This window comes from Homarus americanus, unplaced genomic scaffold, assembly GCF_018991925.1.
Source record: "Homarus americanus isolate GMGI-L3 unplaced genomic scaffold, GMGI_Hamer_2.0 scaffold39869, whole genome shotgun sequence".
NCBI lineage: Eukaryota > Metazoa > Arthropoda > Malacostraca > Decapoda > Nephropidae > Homarus > Homarus americanus.
This window is the reverse complement of record NW_024724578.1, coordinates 88,039-111,947: the sequence shown is the minus strand read 5'-3', so window position 1 is coordinate 111,947 and position 23,909 is coordinate 88,039. Positions and strand designations below refer to the sequence as shown.

At 53.7% G+C, this 23,909-nt stretch overlaps 2 protein-coding genes across 2 annotated transcripts; both read right to left on the bottom strand.

Moving 5' to 3' along the window:
• Positions 1–232: 232 nt before the first annotated feature.
• On the bottom strand, positions 233–1,864 carry LOC121864448. Its single transcript, XM_042363472.1, has one exon. It carries the CDS (start codon positions 1,862–1,864, stop codon positions 233–235), a length of 1,632 nt encoding a protein of 543 aa, XP_042219406.1.
• Positions 1,865–2,190: 326 nt separating this feature from the next.
• Positions 2,191–3,024, bottom strand: LOC121864447. The gene has a single exon (XM_042363471.1). The coding sequence runs from the start codon at positions 3,022–3,024 to the stop codon at positions 2,191–2,193; it is 834 nt and encodes a 277-aa protein (XP_042219405.1).
• Positions 3,025–23,909: the final 20,885 nt, after the last annotated feature.

Sequence of the window (23,909 nt, the reverse complement as noted above, 5' to 3'; positions counted from 1 at the left end):
CCCATACTGAGGGACACCCACAATGAGGGACGCCCACAATGAGGGACGCCCACACTGAGGGACACCCACAATGAGGGGACGCCCATGCTGAGGGTTACCCATACTGAGGGACACCATGAGGGACGCCCATGCTGAGGGTTACCCATACTGAGGACACCCACAATGAGGGACGCCCATGCTGAGGGTTACCCATACTGAGGGACACCCACAATGAGGACGCCCATGCTGAGGGTTACCCATACTGAGGACACCCACAATGAGGACGCCCATGCTGAGGGTTACCCATACTGAGGACACCACAATGAGGACGCCCATGAGGGTTACCCATACTGAGGACACCCACAATGAGGGACCATGTGAGGGTTCCCATACTGAGGGACACCCACAATGAGACGCCCATACTGAGGACACCCACACTGAGGGTCACCCACACTGAGGACACCCACAATGAGGGACGCCCATGCTGAGGGTTACCCATACTGAGGGTTACCATACTGAGGGCCGCCCATTGAGGGACACCCACACTGAGGGACGCCCATACTGAGGATACCCACACTGAGGACACCCACACTGAGGACGCCCATGCTGAGGATTGAGGGTCACCCATACTGAGACGCCCACACTGAGGACGCCCATACTGAGGGACACCCACAATGAGGACCATACTGAGGATACCCACACTGAGGACGCCCATACTGAGGACACCCACACTGAGGGACGCCCATACTGAGGGACGCCCACACTGAGGACGCCCATACTGAGGGACACCCACACTGAGGGACGCCCATACTGAGGACACCCACACTGAGGGACGCCCATACTGAGGACACCCACACTGAGGACGCCCATACTGAGGACACCACACTGAGGGACGCCCATACTGAGGGACACCCACACTGAGGACGCCTACTGAGGGACACCCACACTGAGGACGCCCATACTGAGGACACCACACTGAGGGACGCCCATACTGAGGGACACCCACAATGAGGGACGCCCATACTGAGGGACACCCACACTGAGGGACGCCCATACTGAGGACACCCACAATGAGGACGCCCATACTGAGGATACCCACACTGAGGACGCCCATACTGACGGACGCCCATACTGAGGGACGCCCACGAGGGACACCAAGGGTCGCCCATACTGAGGACACCCACACTGAGGGACACCCACAATGAGGACACCCACACAGGACACCCACACTGAGGGACGCCCACACTGAGGACGCCCACACTGTGTGTCGCCCGCACGAGAGACGCCCATACTGAGGACGCCCACTGAGGGACGCCCACACTGAGGGAGGGCCCACACTGAGGACGCCCACACTGAGGAAGCCCACACTGAGACGCCCATACTGAGGGACGCCCATACTGAGGACGCCCATACTGAGGACACCCACAATGAGGGACGCCCATACTGAGGGACGCCCATACTGAGGGACACCCACACTGAGGAAACCCATATTGAGGACACCCACACTGAGGGACGCCCATACTGAGGACACCCACACTAAGGGTCGCCCATACTGAGGACACCACAATGAGGGACGCCCACACTGAGGACACCCACACTGAGGACGCCCATACTGAGGACACCCACACTGAGGGACGCCCATACTGAGGACACCAACACTGAGGACGCCCATGCTGAGGATACCCACAATGAGGGTCGCCCATACTGAGGGACACCCACAATGAGGGACGCCCATACCGAGGGACACCAACACTGAGGGACGCCCATGCGAGGGACACCCACAATGAGGACGCCCATACTGAGGACACCCACACGGGACGCCCATACTGAGGACGATAATGAGGGACGTCCACACTGAGGGACACCCACAATGAGGGACGCCCATGCTGAGGGTTACCCATACTGAGGACACCCACAATGAGGACGCCCATGCTGAGGGTTACCCATACTGAGGACACCACAATGAGGGACGCCCACACTGAGGGACACCCACAATGACGCCCATGCTGAGGGTTACCCATACTGAGGACACCATACTGAGACCCACAATGAGGACACCCACAATGAGGGACGCCCATGCTGAGGGTCACCCATACTGAGGACACCCACAATGAGGACACCCACAATGAGGACGCCCATGCTGAGGGTTACCCATACTGAGGGCCGCCCATACTGAGGGACACCCACACTGAGGGACGCCCATGCTGAGGGTCACCCATACTGAGGACACCCACAATGAGGGACACCCACAATGAGGACGCCCATGCTGAGGGTTACCCATACTGAGGGGCCGCCCATACTGAGGGACACCCACACTGAGGGACGCCCATACTGAGGGATACCCACACTGAGGGACACCCACACTAGGGACGCCCATGAGGGACGCCCATGCTGAGGGACGCCCATACTGAGGACACCCACAATGAGGGACGCCCATACTGAGGGACACCCACACTGAGGGACACCCACACTGAGGACGCCCATACTGAGGACACCAACACTAAGGGTCGCCCATACTGAGGACACCCACAATGAGGGACGCCCATACTGAGGACACCCACACTGAGAGACGCCCATACTGAGACACCCACAATGAGGGACGCCCATACTGAGGACACCCACACTGAGGGACGCCCATACTGAGGGACACCAACACTGAGGGACGCCCATGCTGAGGGATACCCACAATGAGGGTCGCCCATACTGAGGGACACCCACAATGAGGGACGCCCATACTGAGGGACACCAACACTGAGGGACGCCCATGTTGAGGGACACCCACAATGAGGACGCCCATACTGAGGACACCCACAATGAGGACGCCCATACTGAGGACACCCACACTGAGGACGCCCATACTGAGGGATACCCACAATGAGGGACGCCCATGCTGAGGGACACCCACAATGAGGACGCCCATACTGAGGGACACCCACAATGAGGGACGCCCATACTGAGGGCACTCCACACTGAGGGACTCCCATACTGAGGACACCCACACTGAGGGACGCCCATAATGAGGATACCCACAATGAGGACGCCCATACTGAGGACACCCACACTAAGGACGCCCACACTGAGGATACCCACAATGAGGGTCGCCCATACTGAGGACACCCACACTGAGGGACGCCCATACTGAGGATACCCACAATGAGGACGCCCATACTGAGGGACACCCACACTGAGGGACGCCCATACTGAGGATACCACAATGAGGGACGCCCATACTGAGGACACCCACACTGAGGACGCCCGTACTGAGGATACCCACAATGAGGACGCCTGAGGGACACCCACACTGAGGGACGCCCATACTGAGGATACCCACAATGAGGACGCCCATACTGAGGGACACCCACACTGAGGACGCCCATACTGAGGGACACCCACACTGAGGGACGCCCATACTGAGGACACCCACTAAGGGTCGCCCATACTGAGGACACCCACAATGAGGGTCACCCACTGAGGACACCCACAATGAGGGACGCCCATACTGAGGACACCCACAATGAGGGACGACCATACTGAGGGACACCCACAATGAGGGTCAGACCACTGAGGGACACCCACAATGAGGGTCACCCATACTGAAGGACACCCACAATGAGGGACACCCATACTGAGGGACACCCACAATGAGGACGCCCATACTGAGGACGCGCATACTGAGGGTCACCCATACTGAGGACACCCAAAATGAGGACGCCCATACTGAGGGACACCCACACTAAGGGTCGCCCATACTGAGGGACACCCACAATGAGGACGCCCATACTGAGGACACCCACAATGAGGACGCCCATACTGAGGGACACCCACAATGAGGGTCACCCATACTGAGGACACCCACGAGGGTCACCCATACTGAGGACACCCACAATGAGGACGCCCATACTGAGGGACACCCACAATGAGGGTCACCCATACTGAGGACACCCACAATGAGGGTCACCCATACTGAGGGACACCCACAATGAGGGACGCCCATACTGAGGGACGCATACTGAGGGTCACCCATACTGAGGACACCCACATTGAGGGACGCCCATACTGAGGGACACCCACAATGAGAGCCAGCTACTGAGGGACACCCACAATGAGGACGCCCATACTGAGGACACCCACACTGAGGACACCCACACTGAGGACGCCCATTGAGGGACACCCACAATGAGGGACGCCCACTAGGGACACCCACAATGAGGGACGCCCATACTGAGGGACACCCACAATGAGGGACACCCATACTGAGGGACACCTCACAATGAGGGTCGCCCATACTGAGAGACACCCACAATGAGGGGTCACCCACAATGAGGGTCACCCATACTGAGGGACACCCACACTGAGGACGCCCATACTGAGGGACACCCACAATGAGGACGCCCATACTGAGGGACACCCACAATGAGGACGCCCATACTGAGACACCCACAATGAGGGGACGCCCATACTGAGAGACACCCACAATGAGGACGCCCATGAGGACACCCAATGAGGACGCCCATACTGAGGGACACCCACAATGAGGACGCCCATACTGAGGACACCCACAATGAGGACGCCCATACTGAGGACACCCACAATGAGGGACGCCCATACTGAGGACGCGCATACTGAGGGTCACATTGAGGGACACCCACAATGAGGGACGCCATACTGAGGGACACCCACAATGAGGACGCCCATACTGGACACCCCAATGAGGACGCCCATACTGAGGGACACCCACAATGAGGGACGCCCATACTGAGGACACCCACAATGAGGACGCCCATACTGAGGGACACCCACAATGAGGGACGCCAATACTGAGGACACCCACAATGAGGACACCCACAATGAGGGACACCCACACTGAGGACGCCCATGCTGAGGACACCCACACTGAGGGACACCCACACTGAGGACGCCCATACTGAGTGACGCGCATACTGAGGGACACCCACAATGAGGACACCCACAATGAGGACACCCACACTGAGGGACGCCCATGCTGAGGACACCCACACTGAGGGACGCCCATGCTGAGGGACACCCACAATGAGGGCCCATACTGAGGGACGCGCATACTGAGGGACACCCACAATGAGGGACGCCCATAGCTGAGGGACACCCACAATGAGGACACCCACACTGAGGGACGCCCATGCTGAGGGACACCACAATGAGGGACACCCACACTGAGGACGCCCACACTGAGGGACGCCCACACTGAGGGACACCCACATGTGAGGACACCCACAATGAGGACGCCCATACTGAGGACGCCCACACTGGAGGGTTGCCCACACTGAGGGACCACACTGAGGGACCCATACATGAGGACACCCACAATGAGGACACCCACGAATGAGGACACCACACTGAGGACGCCCACACGAGGACGCCCACTGAGGGTCGCCCATACTGAGGGACGCCCATACTGAAGGACGCCCACACTGAGGAACGCCCCTGAGGGACGCCCATACTGAGGACGCCCACACTGAGGACGCCCATACTGAGGACGCCCACACTGAGGACACCCACAGAGGACGCCCACTGAGGGACGCCACACTGAGACGCACATACTGATGGACGCCCACACTGATGGACGCCCACACTGAGGACGCCCACACTGAGGGACGCCCACACTGATGGACGCCCACACTGAGGACGCCCACACTGAGGGACACCCACACTGAGGACACCCACACTAGGGACACCACTGAGGACACCCACACTGAGGGACGCCCACACGAGGACGCCCACACTGGAGACGCCCATTGGGACGCCCACACTGATGGACGCCCACACCAGGGGACGCCCACAGGAGGGACGCCCACGGAGGACGCCCACGGGGACGCCCATACTGATGGGACGCCCACACTGATGGACGCCCACACTGATGGACGCCCACACTGATGGACGCCCACACTGAGGGACGCCCACACTGATGGACGCCCACACTGAGGGATGCCCACACTGAGGGACGCCCACACTGAGGGACGCCCACACTGAGGATCTGTATTATCAGCATGAGGAGGAGGGAGGAGGTGGAGGATAAGGGAAGGAAGATGAGGAGGAGGGGAGGAAGAAGGTGGAGGATAAGGGAAGGAAGATTAAGGAGAGAGGGGAGGAAAGGAATGAGGGAATGTCAGGAAGGAGGAGGAGGATGAAGAGAGGACGGGGGACTTGTTCTCCCATAAACTCTTGGAATAATGGCCGGCCCTCGGACCACCTAGGCGTGAAATTGTTTAAGGTGTACAAGCTGTCACCCTTTCCTACCTCCTCCTACATTTCTTCAATTTCCAAGCTATAATTTCCTTCCTCCACCTCTTATATTCTTTCCCCTTCTCTCTCTACGAAAACAGATGACCTACAGCAAACTTATCCAATTATCACGTCCGTCGTTACACTACCAATACCCATTCATTCATAAACAAGTGATACTACTACTGCGACGCTGCTGTTGAAGACACGGGTTACCACAGGGTGTGTAGGATAGGCAGGAAGGAAGGAAGGAAGGAAGGAAGGAAGGAAGGAAGGAAGGAAGGAAGGAAGGAAGGAAGGAATGGTAAACCTAATACTGCTGGGGAGGAGTCAGGACCGGTGTGTGCAGTCCTCTCACACTCATGATTCCATGAATGAATGTTGACATGCAGCAATGTGTGTGTGTGTGTGTGTGTAGCATGGATGGGTGTGGCTAAGTCATGGGTGTTGGGTTTTATGTGTGTATAGAAATAAGAGGGTGTGGCGAGGCTGGAGGAGCGTGGTGGGTGATGATGTGGGCAGTGGTGGATGATGGACAGTGGGGTGATGATGGACAGTGGTGGGTGATGATGTGGACAGTGGTGGGTGATGATGTGGGCAGTGGTGGGTGATGATGGGCAGTGGTGGGTGATGATGTGGGTAGGGTGATGATGTGGGCAGTGGTGGGTGATGATGTGACAGTGGTGGGTGATGATGTGGGCAGTGGTGGGTGATGATGTGGACAGTGGTGATGATGGACAGTGGGGTGATGATGTGGACAGTGGTGGGTGATGATGACAGTGGTGGGTGTGAGATGGGTGGTGGGTGATGATGTGGGCAGTGGTGGGTGATGATGTGGGCAGTGGTGGTGATGATGTGAGGTGGGGTGATGATGTGCAGTGGTGTGGTGGTGGGTGATGATGGGGTGGGCAGTGGTGGGTGATGATGTGGGCAGTGGTGGGTGATGATGGGCAGTGGTGGGTGATGAGGGAGTGGGGTGATGTGGGCAGTGGTGGGTGATGATGTGGGAAGTGATGGGGAGGATGTGGACAGTGGGGTGATGATGTGGACAGTGGTGGGTGATGATGTGGACAGTGGTGGGTGATGATGTGGACAGTGGTGGGTGATGATGTGGACAGTGGTGGGTGATGATGTGGACAGTGGTGGGTGTGTGGTGGTGAGGCTGACGTAGACTGTGGTAGATGTGGTTGGGTGCGCGTTTATACTCACTGTCAGGAACAACAGACTGAGCGCTTGTTATTCTCTAAAATGATGTTAAATATCTGGACAATCAAAATGCAAATGATTTCAAGACCTTTTACGACAAATATTTAACATTTTCTATCAACCAATCAACTATTTGTAGCTATAGATGAGGGGCGTGGCTTACGGGCCAGGTTAGCGTGGAAATACAGTAGTTATTATGTCACATTTTACACGGTTTTTTTCACAAAGTCAGATTCTACGTTGCAAAATTTGATGTCAGGAATGCCAGATTTCATTCGCGTCTGTCATTAAGGTATAGTGTAATAATATATAACTTGTTTAAATCCGGCTCAGCAGGGTCACCGCCTCCAGGTCACCGTTGTTGGTACACATTCTCCATTTAACCTTCAGACGAGGTCAAAGTAACACTTTTAGTCACTAGTCGCGAGGCATCATTACCCGGGGTAAGGTTAGATAAAAAAGAACATCAGTAAGAACGCTGCCATCCCCATCATAGTTCACATGGACGACGTATTAGACATTGTTGGGTAGTAAAACGCGTGGTCGTAGAGGCAACGTTGTAACAGTGTTGTTGGCTATGGCAGACTAACAACCATAGTAAATAGTGACTGTACAAGTCTTGTAGAGTATTGTGAGAACAAGCCAGTGGGGCCAGGAAGTTGTTGAGGCTGACTTATGGCCTCAGTGTCTGCCTCTGATACTTGTTGTTCATGATGATATGGTGCACACACACACACACACACACACACACACACACACACACACACCGGAGCAGGGAGTGGCCGTGTCGCCTTAATTAATAAGACTGTCACCCAGTGTGGACGGCGTCCTCATAACCCCCTCACCCACCCTCCTCCCCTTCCTCATAACCCCTCACCCTCCCTCCCCTTCCCCATCAACCCCCACCCACCCTCCTCCCCTTCCTCATAACCCCCCACCCTCCCTCCTCCCTTCCCTCATAACCCCTCACCCCTCCCTCCCCTTCCCATAACCCCCACCCTCCCTTCCCCAAACCCCCCACCCTCCCTCCTCCCTCTTCCCTCATAACCCCCACCCACCCTCCTCCTTCCAACCCTCACCCTCCCTCCTCCCTCCTCACATAACCCCCCACCCTCCCTCCTCCCCTTCCTCATAACCCCTCACCCTCATAACCCCACTCCCATCACTGTTATGCTGCCCTCACCCTACCATAAGAGGGAGAGACCAGGATATAATTGGATGTTTTCCTGACATAAACCACACCAAACATGACCATGCTCTACCTGCCACCACCAGTGCTCCACCAGTAGTGCCACCACTAGTGCCACCACCAGCACGTAGTGCCACAACCACAGTACCACCAGTAGTGCCACAACCACCAGTACCAACAGTAGTGCCACAACCACCAGTACCACCAGCACCCACCAGTACCACCAGTAGTGCCACCACCAGCAGCTCCACCAGTGAAGTGCCACCCACCACCAGTAGTGCCACCACCAGTACCAACAGTAGTGCCAAACCACCAGTACCACCAGTAGTGCCACCACCACCAGTGCCCATAGTGCCACAACCACCAGTACCACCAGTAGCACCACCAGCCATACAAACAGTAGTGCCACAACCACCAGTACCACCACAGTAGTGCCACCACCAGTACCAACAGTAGTGCCACTACCACCAGTACCACCAGTAGTGCCACCACCACCAGTGCCAACAGTAGTGCCACAACCACTGTACCACCAGTAGTGCCACCACCAAAACATAGTGCCACCACCACCAGTGCCAACAGTAGTCCACAACCACCAGTACTACCAGTAGTGCCACCACCAGTGACCAACAGTAGTGCCACAACCACCAGTACCACCAGTAGTGCCACCACCACAGTGCCAACAGTAGTGCCACAACCACCAGTACCACCAGTAGTGCCACCACCAGTACCAACAGTAGTGCCACAACCACCAGTACCACCAGTAGTGCCACCACCACCAGTACCAACAGTAGTGCCACAACCACCAGTACCACAGTAGTGCCACCACCGACCAACAGTAGTGCCACAACCACCAGTAGTGCCACCACCAGTACACCACAGTAGTGCCACCACCAGTACCAACAGTGTAGTGCCACCACCACCAGTGCCAACACAGTAGTGCCACCACCAGTACCAACAGTAGTGCCAACAATAGTACCAGTAGTGCCACAACCACCAGTACCACCAGTAGTGCCACCACCACCAGTACCAACAGTAGTGCCACCACCACCAGTACCACCAGTAGTGCCACCACTAGCACCAGGTGCCACAACCACCAGTACCACCAGTAGTGCCACAACCACCAGTACACCAGTAGTGCCACCACCGTCAACAGTAGTGCCACAACCAGTACCAACAGTAGTGCCACAACCACCAGTACCACCAGTAGTGCCACCACCAGTACCAACAGTAGTGCCACTACCACCAGTACCACCAGTGTGCCACCACCACCAGTGCCAACAGTAGTGCCACCACCACCAGTAGTGCCACCACCAGCACACCAGTAGCACCACCACCAGTAGTGCCACCAGTACGGCCACCACCAGTACCAAATAGTGCCACAACCACCAGTACCACCAGTAGTGCCACCACCAGTACCAAGTGTGCCACTACCACCGAAGTAAGCACCACCAGTACCAACAGTAGTGCCACAACCACCAGTACACAGTAGTGCCACAACCACCAGTACCACATAAACCACACACCAGTAGTGCCACCCACCAGCACTAACAGTAGTGCCACAACCACCAGTACCACCAGTAGTGCCACCACCAGTTGCCAACAGTAGTGCCACAACCACCAGTACCACCAGTAGTGCCACCAATTAGCACACCAGTAGTGCCACAACCACTGCACAACAGTAGGCACAACCACCAGTACCACCAGTAGTGCCACACCACCAGTACCAACAGTAGTGCCACAACCACCAGTACCAACAGTAGTGCCAAACCACCAGTACCAACAGTAGTGCCACAACCACCAGTACCAACAGTAGTGCCACAAACCAGTCACAGTAGTGCCACCACCAGTACCACCAGTAGTGCCACACCACCAGTACCAACGGTGCCACAACCACCAGTACCAACAGTAGTGCCACAACCACCAGTACCAACAGGTAGTGCCACCAATTAGTACCACCAGTAGTGCCACCACCAGTACCACCAGTAGTGCCACCACCACCAGTAGTGCCACCACCAGTACAACAGTAGTGCCACAACCACCAGTACCACCAGTAGTGCCACCACCACCAGTGCAACAGTAGTGCCACAACCACCAGTACCACCAGTAGTGCCACCACCAGCAACAGTAGTGCCACAACCACGTACACCAGTAGTGCCACCACCAGTACCAACAGTAGTGCCACTACCACCAGTACCACCAGTAGTGCCACCACCACTAGTGCAACAGTAGTGCCACACCACCAGTAGTGCCACCACCAGTACACCAGTAGTGCCACCACCACCAGTAGTGCCACCACCAGTACCAACAGTAGTGCCACAACCACCAGTACCACCAGTAGTGCCACCACCACCAGTGCCAACAGTAGTGCCACAACCACCAGTACCACCAGTAGTGCCACCACCAGTACCAACAGTAGTGCCACCCACCAGTCCAACAGTAGTGCCACAACCACCAGTGACCACCAGTGTGCCACCAGTACAGTACCACCCAGTAGTGCCAACCACCAGTGCCAACAGTAGTGCCACAACCACTAGTACCATGTGTGTCAGTGCACCACCAGCAACAGTAGTGCCACCACCGTACCACCAGTAGTGCCACCACCAGTACCACCAGTAGTGCCACAACCACCAGTACCACCAGTAGTGCCACCACCACCAGTACCAACAGTAGTGCCACCACCAGTGCCAACAGTAGTGCCACAACCACCAGTACCACCAGTAGTGCCACCACCAGTGCCAACAGTAGTGCCACAACCACCAGTACCACCAGTAGTGCCACCACCAGCACAACAGTAGGCACCACCAGTACCACCAGTAGTGCCACCCACCAGTGCCAACAGTAGTGCCACAACCACCAGTACACCAGTGCTACCCACCAGTACCAACAGTAGTGCCACAACCACCAGTACCACCAGTAGTGCCACCACCACCAGTGCCAACAAGTAGTGCCACAACCACCAGTACCACCAGTAGCCACCACCAGTACCAACAGTAGTGCCACAACCACCAGTACCACCAGTAGTGCACCACCACCAGTACCAGTAGTGCCACCACCACAGTTCAGAGTGTGCCCACCACCAGTGTACCACACACCAGTAGACCACCACCAGTGCCACCAGTAGTGCCACAACCACCAGTACACCAGTGCCACCAGTCAACAGTGTGCCACACCACCAGTCCCAGTAGTGCCACCACCACAGTGACCAACAGTAGTGCCACCCACCAGTGCCAACAGTAGTGCCACAACCACCAGTACCACAGTAGTGCCACCACCAGTACCAACAGTAGTGCCACAACCACCAGTACCACCAGTAGTGCCACCACCAGTACCACAGTGTGCCACCCGCAGTAGTGCCACAACCACCAGTACCACCAGTAGTGCCACCACCACCAGTGCCAACAGTAGCCACAACCACCAGTACCACCAGTAGTGCCACCACCAGTACCAACAAGTAGTGCCACAACCACCAGTACCACCAGTAGTGCCACCACAGTACCACCAGTAGTGCCACCACCAGTACCAGTAGTGCCACAACCACCTACCAGTAGTGCCACCACCAGTACCACCAGTAGTGCCACCACCAGTACCAAAGTAGTGCCACAACCAGTACCCCAGTGTGCACCACCAGTGCCAAAGTAGTGCCACAACCACCAGTACCACCAGTAGTGCCACCACCAGTACCAACAGTAGTGCCACCACCAGTACCACCAGTAGACACCACCAGTACCACCAGTAGCCACCAGTACCAACAGTAGTGCCACCACCAGTACCACCAGTAGTGCCACCACCACCAGTAGCCACCACCAGTACCACCAGTAGCCACAACCACAGTACCACGTAGTCACCCAGATAGTAGTCACAACACCAGTCGTAGTGCCACCAGTACCAACAGTATGCCACAACCACCAGTGCCACCAGTAGTAACACCACCAGTACAAGTAGTGCCACCACCAGTGCCAACAGTAGTGCCACCAGCACCAGTAGTGCCACCACCAGTGCCAACAGTAGTGCCACCACCAGTGCCAACAGTAGTGCCACCACCACCAGTAGTGCCACCACCACCAGTAGTGCCACCACCGGTACCAACAACAACGACCAAGTGACACCCCGCCTCCCACTGGAATAGGTAACGAAGATATTTTGTATGCAGATGACATCACTCAAATAACAACACACCAAGGAAAATCGCGAGCGTTACAGGTCGACAACGCCAGGTGGAATTAGAAAAGGTAAATAATTACGAAAAACAATGGAAAATCCAAACCAGTCTCCAAATCACAGTGATCTCTTATGCAGAAGGAAAACCCATCCATTAGTAACCAAAACCCAGATAGAATACAAAAGCAGAGGCACCCTCCTGGGCCTGCATATATCTTTGACAGGTTACTCCCATCATGCTCACACCAGGAAGGAAAAGGCAAGAAGAGAGCTGAGAAAACTATACCGCTTTAAAGCGCTTCGTGAGAAAATAAAACTCAGCCTGGTGACATCATTTATCATACCGATATTAACTTACCCAGCAGTACCTCTTCATACTATGAGTACCACTCAAATATTAAAATTACAGGTGGTCCAAAATGAAGCCCTAAGATTCGTCACAGGTGAAAGATATCCCTTCACCAGAACCACAGCCGAGATACATAGAGACCTGAGAATAAAACCCATCAACCAGCAGCTGCACAACCTGGCCAGCAGAGTCTGGCAAAAGATAGAACGATCAGAGCAAGAACTCCTTCAAAGACTCCCACCAGATAACGACAACAACCATACATGGTTCCCAAAAGTTACCAAATCTCAAAAGGTCCATTACCACCCTCGACCTATACGACCAGGCAATAGACAACCTCCCTAGACCAGCATCCGCCAGTAGGGTCGGCGGAATATGAAATAAGGCCTAAAACACCCATATATACAGGTATGATGATGTCTAGTGCCTGTACCGACAGACAAAACTAACCCATGACACAACCCACACACCATTAGCTTAGCTATGCGGTCAGCCTGCCCTCTTACCTCCTCCTAAATTTCTTTAATTTCCGAACTATAACTTCCTGCCCCCACCTCTAATCTTCTTTCACCTCCTTTCTACAAAACCATGAAGGGTAGTATCAGGTTACCTGGTGTGGTGGTGGTACACCTGTGTTCCTCTACACCACTAATGCTTCACCTATTATGTTATCTCACCTCCCCCACACCAGTCTACATGACCTACTACATCAGTCTGGTTTATCAATACATTTCCTCCTGTCTGGTGTGTGTAAACAGGACGACCGATAATTACCTGTGTACCTGAACTAATTACCTGTGTACCTGAACTAGTTAAATGTGTACCTGAACTAGTTACCTGTACCTGAACTAGTTACCTGTGTACCTGAACTAGTTAAATGTGTACCTGAACTAGTTACCTGTGTACCTGAACTAGTTAAATGTGTACCTGAACTAGTTACCTGTGTACCTGAACTAGTTACCTGTGTACCTGAACTAGTTACCTGTGTACCTGAACTAGTTACCTGTGTACCTGAACTAGTTACACTGTGTACCTGAACTAGTTACCTGTGTACCTGAACTAGTTACCTGTGTACCTGAACTAGTTACCTGTGTACCTGAACTAGTTATACCTACAATGTATATTAGAAGAACAAGGTAAATAACTACAGTATATAGTTGTTCATTGCTGTAGGTGCACAAGGAACTTTCTGATCACCCTGTAGTGGTGACTCATCCTGGACCTGCAGTGGTGACTCAACCTGGACCTGCAGTGGTGACTCAGCCTGGACCTGCAGTGGTGACTCAGCCTGGACCTGCAGTGGTGACTCAGCCTGGACCTGCAGTGGTGACTCAGCCTGGACCTGCAGTGGTGACTCAGCCTGACCTGCAGTGGTGACTCAGCCTGGACCTGCAGTGGTGACTCAGCCTGGACCTGCAGTGGTGACTCAGCCTTGACCTGCAGTGGTGACTCAGCCTTGACCTGCAGTGGTGACTCAGCCTTGACCTGCAGTGGTGACTCAGCCTTGACCTGCAGTGGTGACTCAGCCTGGACCTATAGTGATGACTCAGCCTGGACCTATAGTGGTGACTCAGCCTTGACCTGCAGTGGTGACTCAGCCTTGACCTGCAGTGGTGACTCAGTAACCTCCAACAGTAACAGTGAATCAATAGTCTCCAGAAGGCGGCATCCAGGCTGACTCACACGCAGTAAGGTCAGACCCGCCGTGGCTGCTGGGGGGGTAATTTGCGGCTGCTGACGGTGGCGGGTCATTGTGGGAACAGACCCGCCGTGGCTGCTGGGGGTGGTGCGGCTGCTGACGGTGGTAGGTCATTGTGGGAGGAACAGACCGTGGCTGCTGGGGGAGTGAGGCCTGCTGACAGTGGTGGGTCGTTAATGGGAGGTGGACCCGCCGTGGCTGCTGGGGTGTGGTGGAGCTGCTGACGGTGGTAGGTCATTGTGCGGAACAGACCCGCCGTGGCTGCTGGGGGTGTGAGGTACGGCTGCTGACGGTGGTAAGGTCATTGTGGGAGGAACAGACCCGCCGTGGCTGCTGGGGGTGTGAGGTACGGCTGCTGACGGTGGTAAGGTCATTGTGGGAGGAACAGACCCGCCGTGGCTGCTGGGGGTGTGAGGTACGGCTGCTGACGGTGGTAAGGTCATTGTGGGAGGAACAGACCCGCCGTGGCTGCTGGGGGTGGTATCTCGCGCCTAAATCTAAATTTGCCTAATCTAAAACCATTTTGTCTTGAAGGTGTAAAAAATCCGAGAGGGCACTTTCGTAAACCGAAACACTCCATGAGGTGCCGGGAGGTGAAGAATGATGATATGCTCTAAGGCGAATTAAGGCGGGACAGGAAAGACACCATGAAATGATACAAAGAAAAACGAGATAAAGAGAGAGAGAGAGAGAGAGAGAGAGAGAGATACAAGGCTCACAGTGGCTCGTTCTCGGGCTGAAAAAAGGAAGAGTACAGGAGTCTTGTAGTGTAGTACTTGGATATCTTCACCAATAACTGACACTAACACAACTAAGACAACACAACAATAACAATAAAATTACTTACACAAAAACAATAATAATAACACCGCTCGCCGCCACACTGATACGCTTCAAAAATTTCGACTGCCATAACATAAGAAAATAAGGAGTCTGCAATAGACCGGTTGGCCTGTTCATGGCAGCTCCTGTCAAGAGTTACTACCACTCTCTATCATCCATGAATCTATCTAGCCTCCTTTTAAAACTTTCCCGCGTTCCAGCACTTACTACAAAGTTGCTAAGCTTGTTCCACTCGTCCACCACCCTATTGGTGAACCAGTTCCTTCCTATCTCCCTCCTAAACCTAAACTTAACCAATTTAAATCCGTTGCTCCGAGTCCTATCCTGCTCAGATATTATAAGAACTTTATCTATATCTCCTTTATTGATTCTTTTCACCCACTTAAATACTTCTATCATATCTCCCCGCACTCTTCGTCTTTTTAGGGAATGCAAGTTAAGTTTCTTTAACCTATCCTGATATGGTAGGTTTCTAAGTCCAGGAATCATTTTCGTCATTCTTCGCTGCACCGACTCTAGTGAATTGATATCCATTCTATAATAAGGGCACCAGAACTGAACCGCATAATCGAGGTGCGGCCTGACTAGCGCAAGATATAGTTGCACTCTTATTACTTACACTTCTAGATATAAAACCTAATACTCTGTTTGCCTTATTCCGAACATTAACGCACTGTTTTCTAGGCCGTAGGTCCGGGCTTACAAGTACCCCTAGGTCTCTTTCACAAGTCGACTTCTCTAGGTTGATGTTGTTAAGGCTGTATACATTGACAGTATTTGTTCTTCCAATATTAAGTACGCTGCACTTGCTGGTGTTGAATTTCATTTGCCATTTTTCAGACCACTCCTGCAGTTTATTTAGATCTTCCTGTAGTGCATTTGCATCCTGCCCTGAATTAATCTGCCGCCCTAATAAGGTGTCATCCGCAAACTTGCTTATGTCACTGCTGATCCCAGTATCTAGATCGTTTATGTAGATTATGAACACGAGTGGGCCCAGTACTGACTCCTGGGGAACCCTACTTGTTACACAGCCCCACTCAGATTTAACACCATCTACGCTGACCCTCTGTGTTCTATCGGTGAGCCATGATTTTATCCAATTTAAAACTTTCCCCTCGATATCATGAGCCTTAACTTTTCTCAGAAGCCTCTGATGCGGTACTCTGTCAAACGCTTTGCTAAAGTCTAAGTAAATAACATCGTAATTTTCGTCATTATCTGCTACCTCGAAGACTTTCCTAAAAAACGTCAGCAGATTTGCAAGACAAGATTTTCCCTTTGTAAACCCATGTTGAGAGTCGTAGATTAATTTGCTTTTCTCTAAATGCGATCGGATGCTATTTGCTATAATTGATTCAAGAAATTTCCCCACTATTGACATCAAACTAATCGGCCGGTAATTTGACGCTGATGCTCTGTCTCTATTTTTGCCTGTTTCCACAAGTCTGGCACAACTACCGTGTCTAATGATTTTGTAAATAAATTTACGAGGGGTCCGCTGATCTGTTCCTTACACTCTTTCAAAACTCGAGAGAAGATTTCATCCGGCCCTGGGGATTTTGTCTTCTTTAATTTATTTACCTTCTTAAGAACATCCTCTTTTCTGATAGTGATATTGTTTAATTTCTCTTCTTCATTTCCCCTAAATATCAGTTCCATCTCTGGAATTTCCTCGTGAATTTCTTCTGTGAAAGCTGATAAGAAGTAGCTGTTTAATGCTTTGCTTATTTTCTCAGTATCATCGACCACTTCTCCTCTCTCTGACTTTAAAGGTCCCACTTTGTCCTTGACTGAGGTACTGTGCTGTACACTGGCTCAGACATGTCAACCGGACCAGCTGGGGAAATATTGTCAAGATCGGTTGATAATTGTGGACGTTAAACTGTTGATAGATGACAGACGGACAGGCAGAAAAATAGACAGATATATAGATACTGACCCACAATCCTCACTGACCTACACACCTGACGAAATGGAAAAGTTTAACCAGTTGTGAGAGAAGCATTTTATACTACGTGTGGTTACTCACTTGACACGTGTAGCAAGAGTGCGTGCCTGAGCTGGCTACTGGAGACTACCATGAGGGGAGGATTAACAGCACCAGGCAGCAGTTAACAGCACCAGGCAGCAATTAACAGCACCAGGCAGCAGTTAACAGCAGCAGTTAACAGCACCAGGCTGCAGTTAACAGCACCAGGCAGCAGTTAACAGCACCAGGCAGCAGTTAACAGCACCAGGCAGCAGTTAACAGCACCAGGCAGCAGTTAACAGCACCAGGCAGCAGTTAACAGCACCAGGCAGCAGTTAACAGCACCGGGCTGCAGTTAACGGCACCGAAGCGGCAGTTAACAGCACCAGGCGGCAGTTAACAGCACCAGGCAACGATTAACGGCGCAGGCAGCAGTTAACGGCGCAGGCGGCAGTTAGCAGCACCGGGCTGCAGTTAGCAGCACCAGGCAGTTAACGGCACCAGGCGGCGGTTAACGCAGCGCAGGCGGCAGTTAACGGCGCAGGCGGCGGTTAACAGCACCGGGCGGCAGTTAACGGCGCAGGCTGCAGTTAACGGCGCGAGCAGCAATTAACAGCGCCCGAGCGGCGGTTAACGGCACCGGGCTGCGATTAACAGCACCAGGCGGCAGTTAACGGCGCAGGCAGCAGTTAGCAGCGCAGGCGGCAGTTAACGGCGCGGGCTGCGGTTAGCAGCACCAGGCTGCAGTTAACGGCACCCGGGCAGCAATTAACAGCGCAGCGGCAGTTAACGGCGGCGGTTAACGGCGCGGGCTGCGATTAAGCGGCACCAGGCCCGGCGATTAACGGCGCAGGCGGCAGTTAACGGCGCAGGCAGCAGTTAACGGCGCAGGCGGCAGTTAACGGCGCGGGCTGCGATTAACGGGCACCGGAGCGGCAGTTAACGGTACCGGGCTGCGGTTAACGGCGCAGGCGGCGATTAACGGCGCAGACGGCGATTAACAGCGCAGGCTGCGGTGCTGGCACCGGGCGGCAGTTAACGGCACCAGGCGGCAGTTAACGGCGCAGACGGCAGTTAACGGCGGCGGTTAACAGCGCAGGGGCTGCGATTAACAGCACCAGGCAGCGATTAACAGCTTTTGACAACGATTAACAGCGCAGGCTGCGATTAACAGCACTGAGCAGCAGTTAACATCTGCCCAAATAGTAAAATATCATGTTCGACTTAAACAGACAAAAGAAAAAGTAATACTGTCCAGGTGTCAGCAGGGGAGGAGGCAGTACTTCACGCATTCTCACCCTTCCGCGCACCCTCTACATCCACCCCACTCTACACCCCATCCTACTTCTCCTCCTCCTTCCCCCTCCCACCCACACTCTCTACCTTCCCCCTCCCACCCACACTCTCTACCTTCCCCCTCCCACCCACACTCTCTACCTTCCCCCTCCCACCCACACTCTCTACATTCCACCCTCCTCCCTCCCAACCCCCTCCTCTCACACGCTAACTACCTCACCTCTGACCTATCACCTCCCACCAACCAATTACCATTACAGTATTAACAAGCATCAGTCACACGCCACCATGAACATTATGTAGGTTGTCACTTGGCACATATCAACACTGCCCTTATTACACATGTTCTCAATATCTATATTACAGTTTAATTCATTCAAAACACTACAGCACCTGGGTGACAGTAACGCCTTTTCTTAGTTATTCATAAGATAATTCACAACAGAATCCAATACTGTAATAACAGAGAAACAACCATTACAACACAACTAAACAGTGTAAGTTTACATCCCATAACAGAGGTAATTCTCGTTAAAGTCAAACTACACCAACTGTTATAATGAGCATTACATAACAGAAGCCAAATTCGTTATAACAATATCAACGCCATAATCCCAACGTCTCGTAATTAAACTAAACTTCGTATTAAGATTTAAAACAATTTCTAGTTGGTTATTTCCTTTTGACCTATAAATTATAAGTATTATCTCCTAGGCATTATTGTAACTCATCTCAAAGGCATTATTATAACTATCATCACTATAACAATTGATACGAGGATGGCCGGCCCAAGGGCCACCTAGACGTGAATTTGTTGAAGGTGTAGAAGCTGTCGCCAACACAACAACCACACCCTAAGTTAACGAGCTGCATGACCCAGTGTTTAAGGTGTAGAAGCTGTCGCCAACACAACAACCACACCCTAAGTTAACCCAGGTTGCACTGACCCAGTGTTTAAGGTGTAGAAGCTGTCGCCAACACAACTTAACCACACCCTGAGTTAACAGGTTGCATGACCCAGTGTTTAGGGTGTAGAAGCTGTCACCAACACAACGACCACACCCTAAGTTAACGAGTTGCATGACCCAGTGTTTAAGGTGTAGAAGCTGTCGCCAACACAACAACCACACCCTGAGTTAACGAGCTGCATGACCCAGTGTTTAGGGTGTAGAAGCTGTCACCAACACAACGACCACACCCTAAGTTAACGAGTTGCATGACCCAGTGTTGAAGGTGTAGAAGCTGTCGCCAACACAACAACCACACCCTAAGTTAACGAGTTGCATGACCCAGTGTTTAAGTTGTAGAAGCTGTCGCCAACACAACAACCACACCCTGAGTTAACGAGCTGCATGACCCAGTGTTTAGGGTGTAGAAGCTGTCACCAACACAACAACCACACCCTAAGTTAACGAGTTGCATGACCCAGTGTTTAAGGTGTAGAAGCTGTCACCAACACAACGACCACACCCTAAGTTAACGAGTTGCATGACCCAGTGTTTAAGGTGAAGAAGCTGTCACCAACACAACAACCACACCCTGAGTTAACGAGCTGCATGACCCAGTGTTTAGGGTGTAGAAGCTGTCACCAACAGAACAACCACACCGTGAGTTAACGAGCTGCATGACCCAGTGTTTAAGGTGTAGAAGCTGTCACCAACACAACAACCACACCCTGTGTTAACGAGCTGCATGACCTATTGTCAAGGAATAGTCCAAGACCGGACAACTCGCCAACTGCACTGGCTAACCATTACCCCGGAACACGATCCACACATCGATAAACATCCAGGTCCCCAATTACTGCTGGGTAGACAGAGGCAAATGGCGTAAAGACACTTGCCTATAGTTTCACCCTGCCCAGGGATCGAACCCGGGTCCACTCGCTTGCGAGGCGAAGATGTGGACCATTACACCACAGGTCGCCAAACTATCATCACTAAGGCATTGTTAAAGGCACTATTATAACTATCATCACTAAGGCATTATAAGTCTTATCTCCCACAAGGCGTGTCTCTGATCATCACGAGGTAGACTGTCAGCCGCCACCATCACGAGGTAGACTGTCAGCCGCCACCATCACGAGGTAGACTGTCAGCCGCCACCATCACGAGGTAGACTGTCAGCCGCCACCATCACGAGGTAGACTGTCAGCCGCCACCATCAGCTCACCTGCAATACAAAAACATTAATTATAATACAATTATTATGTACATGACTAGAGCTTTATTAGCCCCCTGTGAGTCAGTCCCCGTGTCCTGAGTCAGTCCCCATGTCCTGGGAATGAGTCCCTTTGTCCCGTGAGTCAGTCCCCATGTCCTGGGGTAATGGATCCCTTTGTCCCGTGAGTCAGTCCCCATGTCCTGGGAATGAGTCCCTTTGTCCCGTGAGTCAGTCCCCATGTCCTGGGGTAATGAGTCCCTTTGTCCCGTGAGTCAGTCCCCATGTCCTGGGGTAATGAGTCCCTTTGTCCCGTGAGTCAGTTCCCATGTCCTGGGAATGGGTCCTTTGTCCCAAGTAGTCAGTCCCCCGTGTCCTGGAGTCAGTCCCCCATGTCCTGGGAATGGGTCCTTTGTCCCGTGGAGTCAGTCCCCATGTCCTGGGGTAAATAGTCCCTTTGTCCCGTAGGTCAGTCCCCATGTCCTGGGGTAATGAGTCACTTGTCCCCGTGAGTCAGTCCCCATGTCCTGGGGTAATGAGTCCCTTTGTCCGTGAGTCAGTCCCCATGTCCTGGGGTAATGGGTCCCTTTATCCCCGTGGAGTCAATCCCCATGTCCTGGGAATGGGTCCCTTTGTCCCAATGAGTCAGTTCCCATGTCCTGGGAATGAGTCCTTGTCCCATCAGGTCAGTCCCCCATGTCCTGGGAATAGGTCCCTTTGTCCCCGTGGTCCCAGTCCCATGTCCTGGGAATGAGTCCCTTTGTCCCGTGAGTCAGTCCCCATGTCCTGGGGTAATGAGTCCCTTTGTCCCGTGAGTCAGCCCAGCGTCTTATGAGCCGCATCAAGGTGCCCTGTAAGGTGGGTAACAAAGAGGTGAGTAGGGGTTGGGGAGAGGGGAGGGGGAAGGGGTAAAGGAAAGGGAGGGGGTAAAGGAAGGGGAGGGGGTAAAGGAAGGGGAGGGGGTAAAGGAGGGGGATGACAGAGGGCGGCGACGGCGGGGCGCCCAGACGGAGGTATCGATCCAGCCGCCCGACCCTCGCGCGCCCACCCATCACCTGCTACCGCGGGCGTCCTGATGCTTCCTTGGGTGCGGGAATGTTCCCCGTGACGTGAGCGTCGCTCCCAAGGCTCTAGGGATATTTCCTGGGTCACTAGTCTAGGCATGAGCCTCTTAGTAGTGGGCGTGAAGGACGGTGATGGTGGGCGTGCATGGCGGGAAAGGTGGGCGTGCATGGCGGGACTGGTGGGCGTGCATGGCGGGACTGGTGGGCGTGATGTAGGCATGTATGAGTACTGTACAAGACCAGGATCCCGGTAGCTAGTGACCAGGACACTGGTAGCTAGTGACCAGGACCCTGGTAGCTAGTGACCAGGACACTGGTAGCTAGTAACCAGGACCCCGGTAGCTAGTAACCAGGACACTGGTAGCTAGTAACCAGGACCCCGGTAGCTAGTGACCAGGACACTGGTAGCTAGTGACCAGGACCCTGGTAGCTAGTAACCAGGACCCCGGTAGCTAGTGACCAGGACCCTGGTAGCTAGTGACCAGGACCCTGGTAGCTAGTAACCAGGACCCCGGTAGCTAGTGACCAGGACACTGGTAGCTAGTGACCAGGACCCCGGTAGTTAGTGACCAGGACACTGGTAGCTAGTAACCAGGACCCCGGTAGCTAGTGACCAGGACACTGGTAGCTAGTGACCAGGACCCTGGTAGCTAGTAACCAGGACCCCGGTAGCTAGTGACCAGGACCCTGGTAGCTAGTGACCAGGACCCTGGTAGCTAGTAACCAGGACCCCGGTAGCTAGTGACCAGGACACTGGTAGCTAGTGACCAGGACCCCGGTAGTTAGTGACCAGGACACTGGTAGCTAGTAACCAGGACCCCGGTAGCTAGTGACCAGGACACTGGTAGCTAGTGACCAGGACCCTGGTAGCTAGTAACCAGGACCCCGGTAGCTAGTGACCAGGACCCTGGTAGCTAGTGACCAGGACCCTGGTAGCTAGTAACCAGGACCCCGGTAGCTAGTGACCAGGACACTGGTAGCTAGTGACCAGGACCCCGGTAGTTAGTGACCAGGACACTGGTAGCTAGTAACCAGGACCCCGGTAGCTAGTGACCAGGACACTGGTAGCTAGTGACCAGGACCCTGGTAGCTAGTAACCAGGACCCCGGTAGCTAGTGACCAGGACCCTGGTAGCTAGTGACCAGGACCCTGGTAGCTAGTAACCAGGACCCCGGTAGCTAGTAACCAGGACACTGGTAGCTAGTAACCAGGACCCCGGTAGCTAGTGACCAGGACACTGGTGGCTAACCAGGACCCCGGTAGCTAGTAACCAGGACCGGTAGCTAGTAACCAGGACACTGGTAGCTAGTAACCAGGACCCCAGTAGCTAGTGACCAGGACACTGGTAGCTAGTGACCAGGAACTGGTAGCTAGTGACCAGGACACTGGTAGCTAGTGACCAGGACACTGGTAGCTAGTGACCAGGACACTGGTAGCTAGTGACCAGGACACTGGTAGCTAGTGACCAGAACCCTGGTAGCTAGTAACCAGGACCCTGGTAGCTAGCCAGGACCTGGTAGCTAGTGACCAGGACCCCGGTAGCTAGTGACCAGGACCCCGGTAGCTAGTGACCAGGACCCCGGTAGCTAGTGACCAGGACCCTGGTAGCTAGTGACCAGGACCCCGGTAGCTAGTGACCAGGACCCTGGTAGCTAGTGACCAGGACCCTGGTAGCTAGTAACCAGGACCCCGGTAGCTAGTGACCAGGACCCTGGTAGCTAGTGACCAGGACCCCA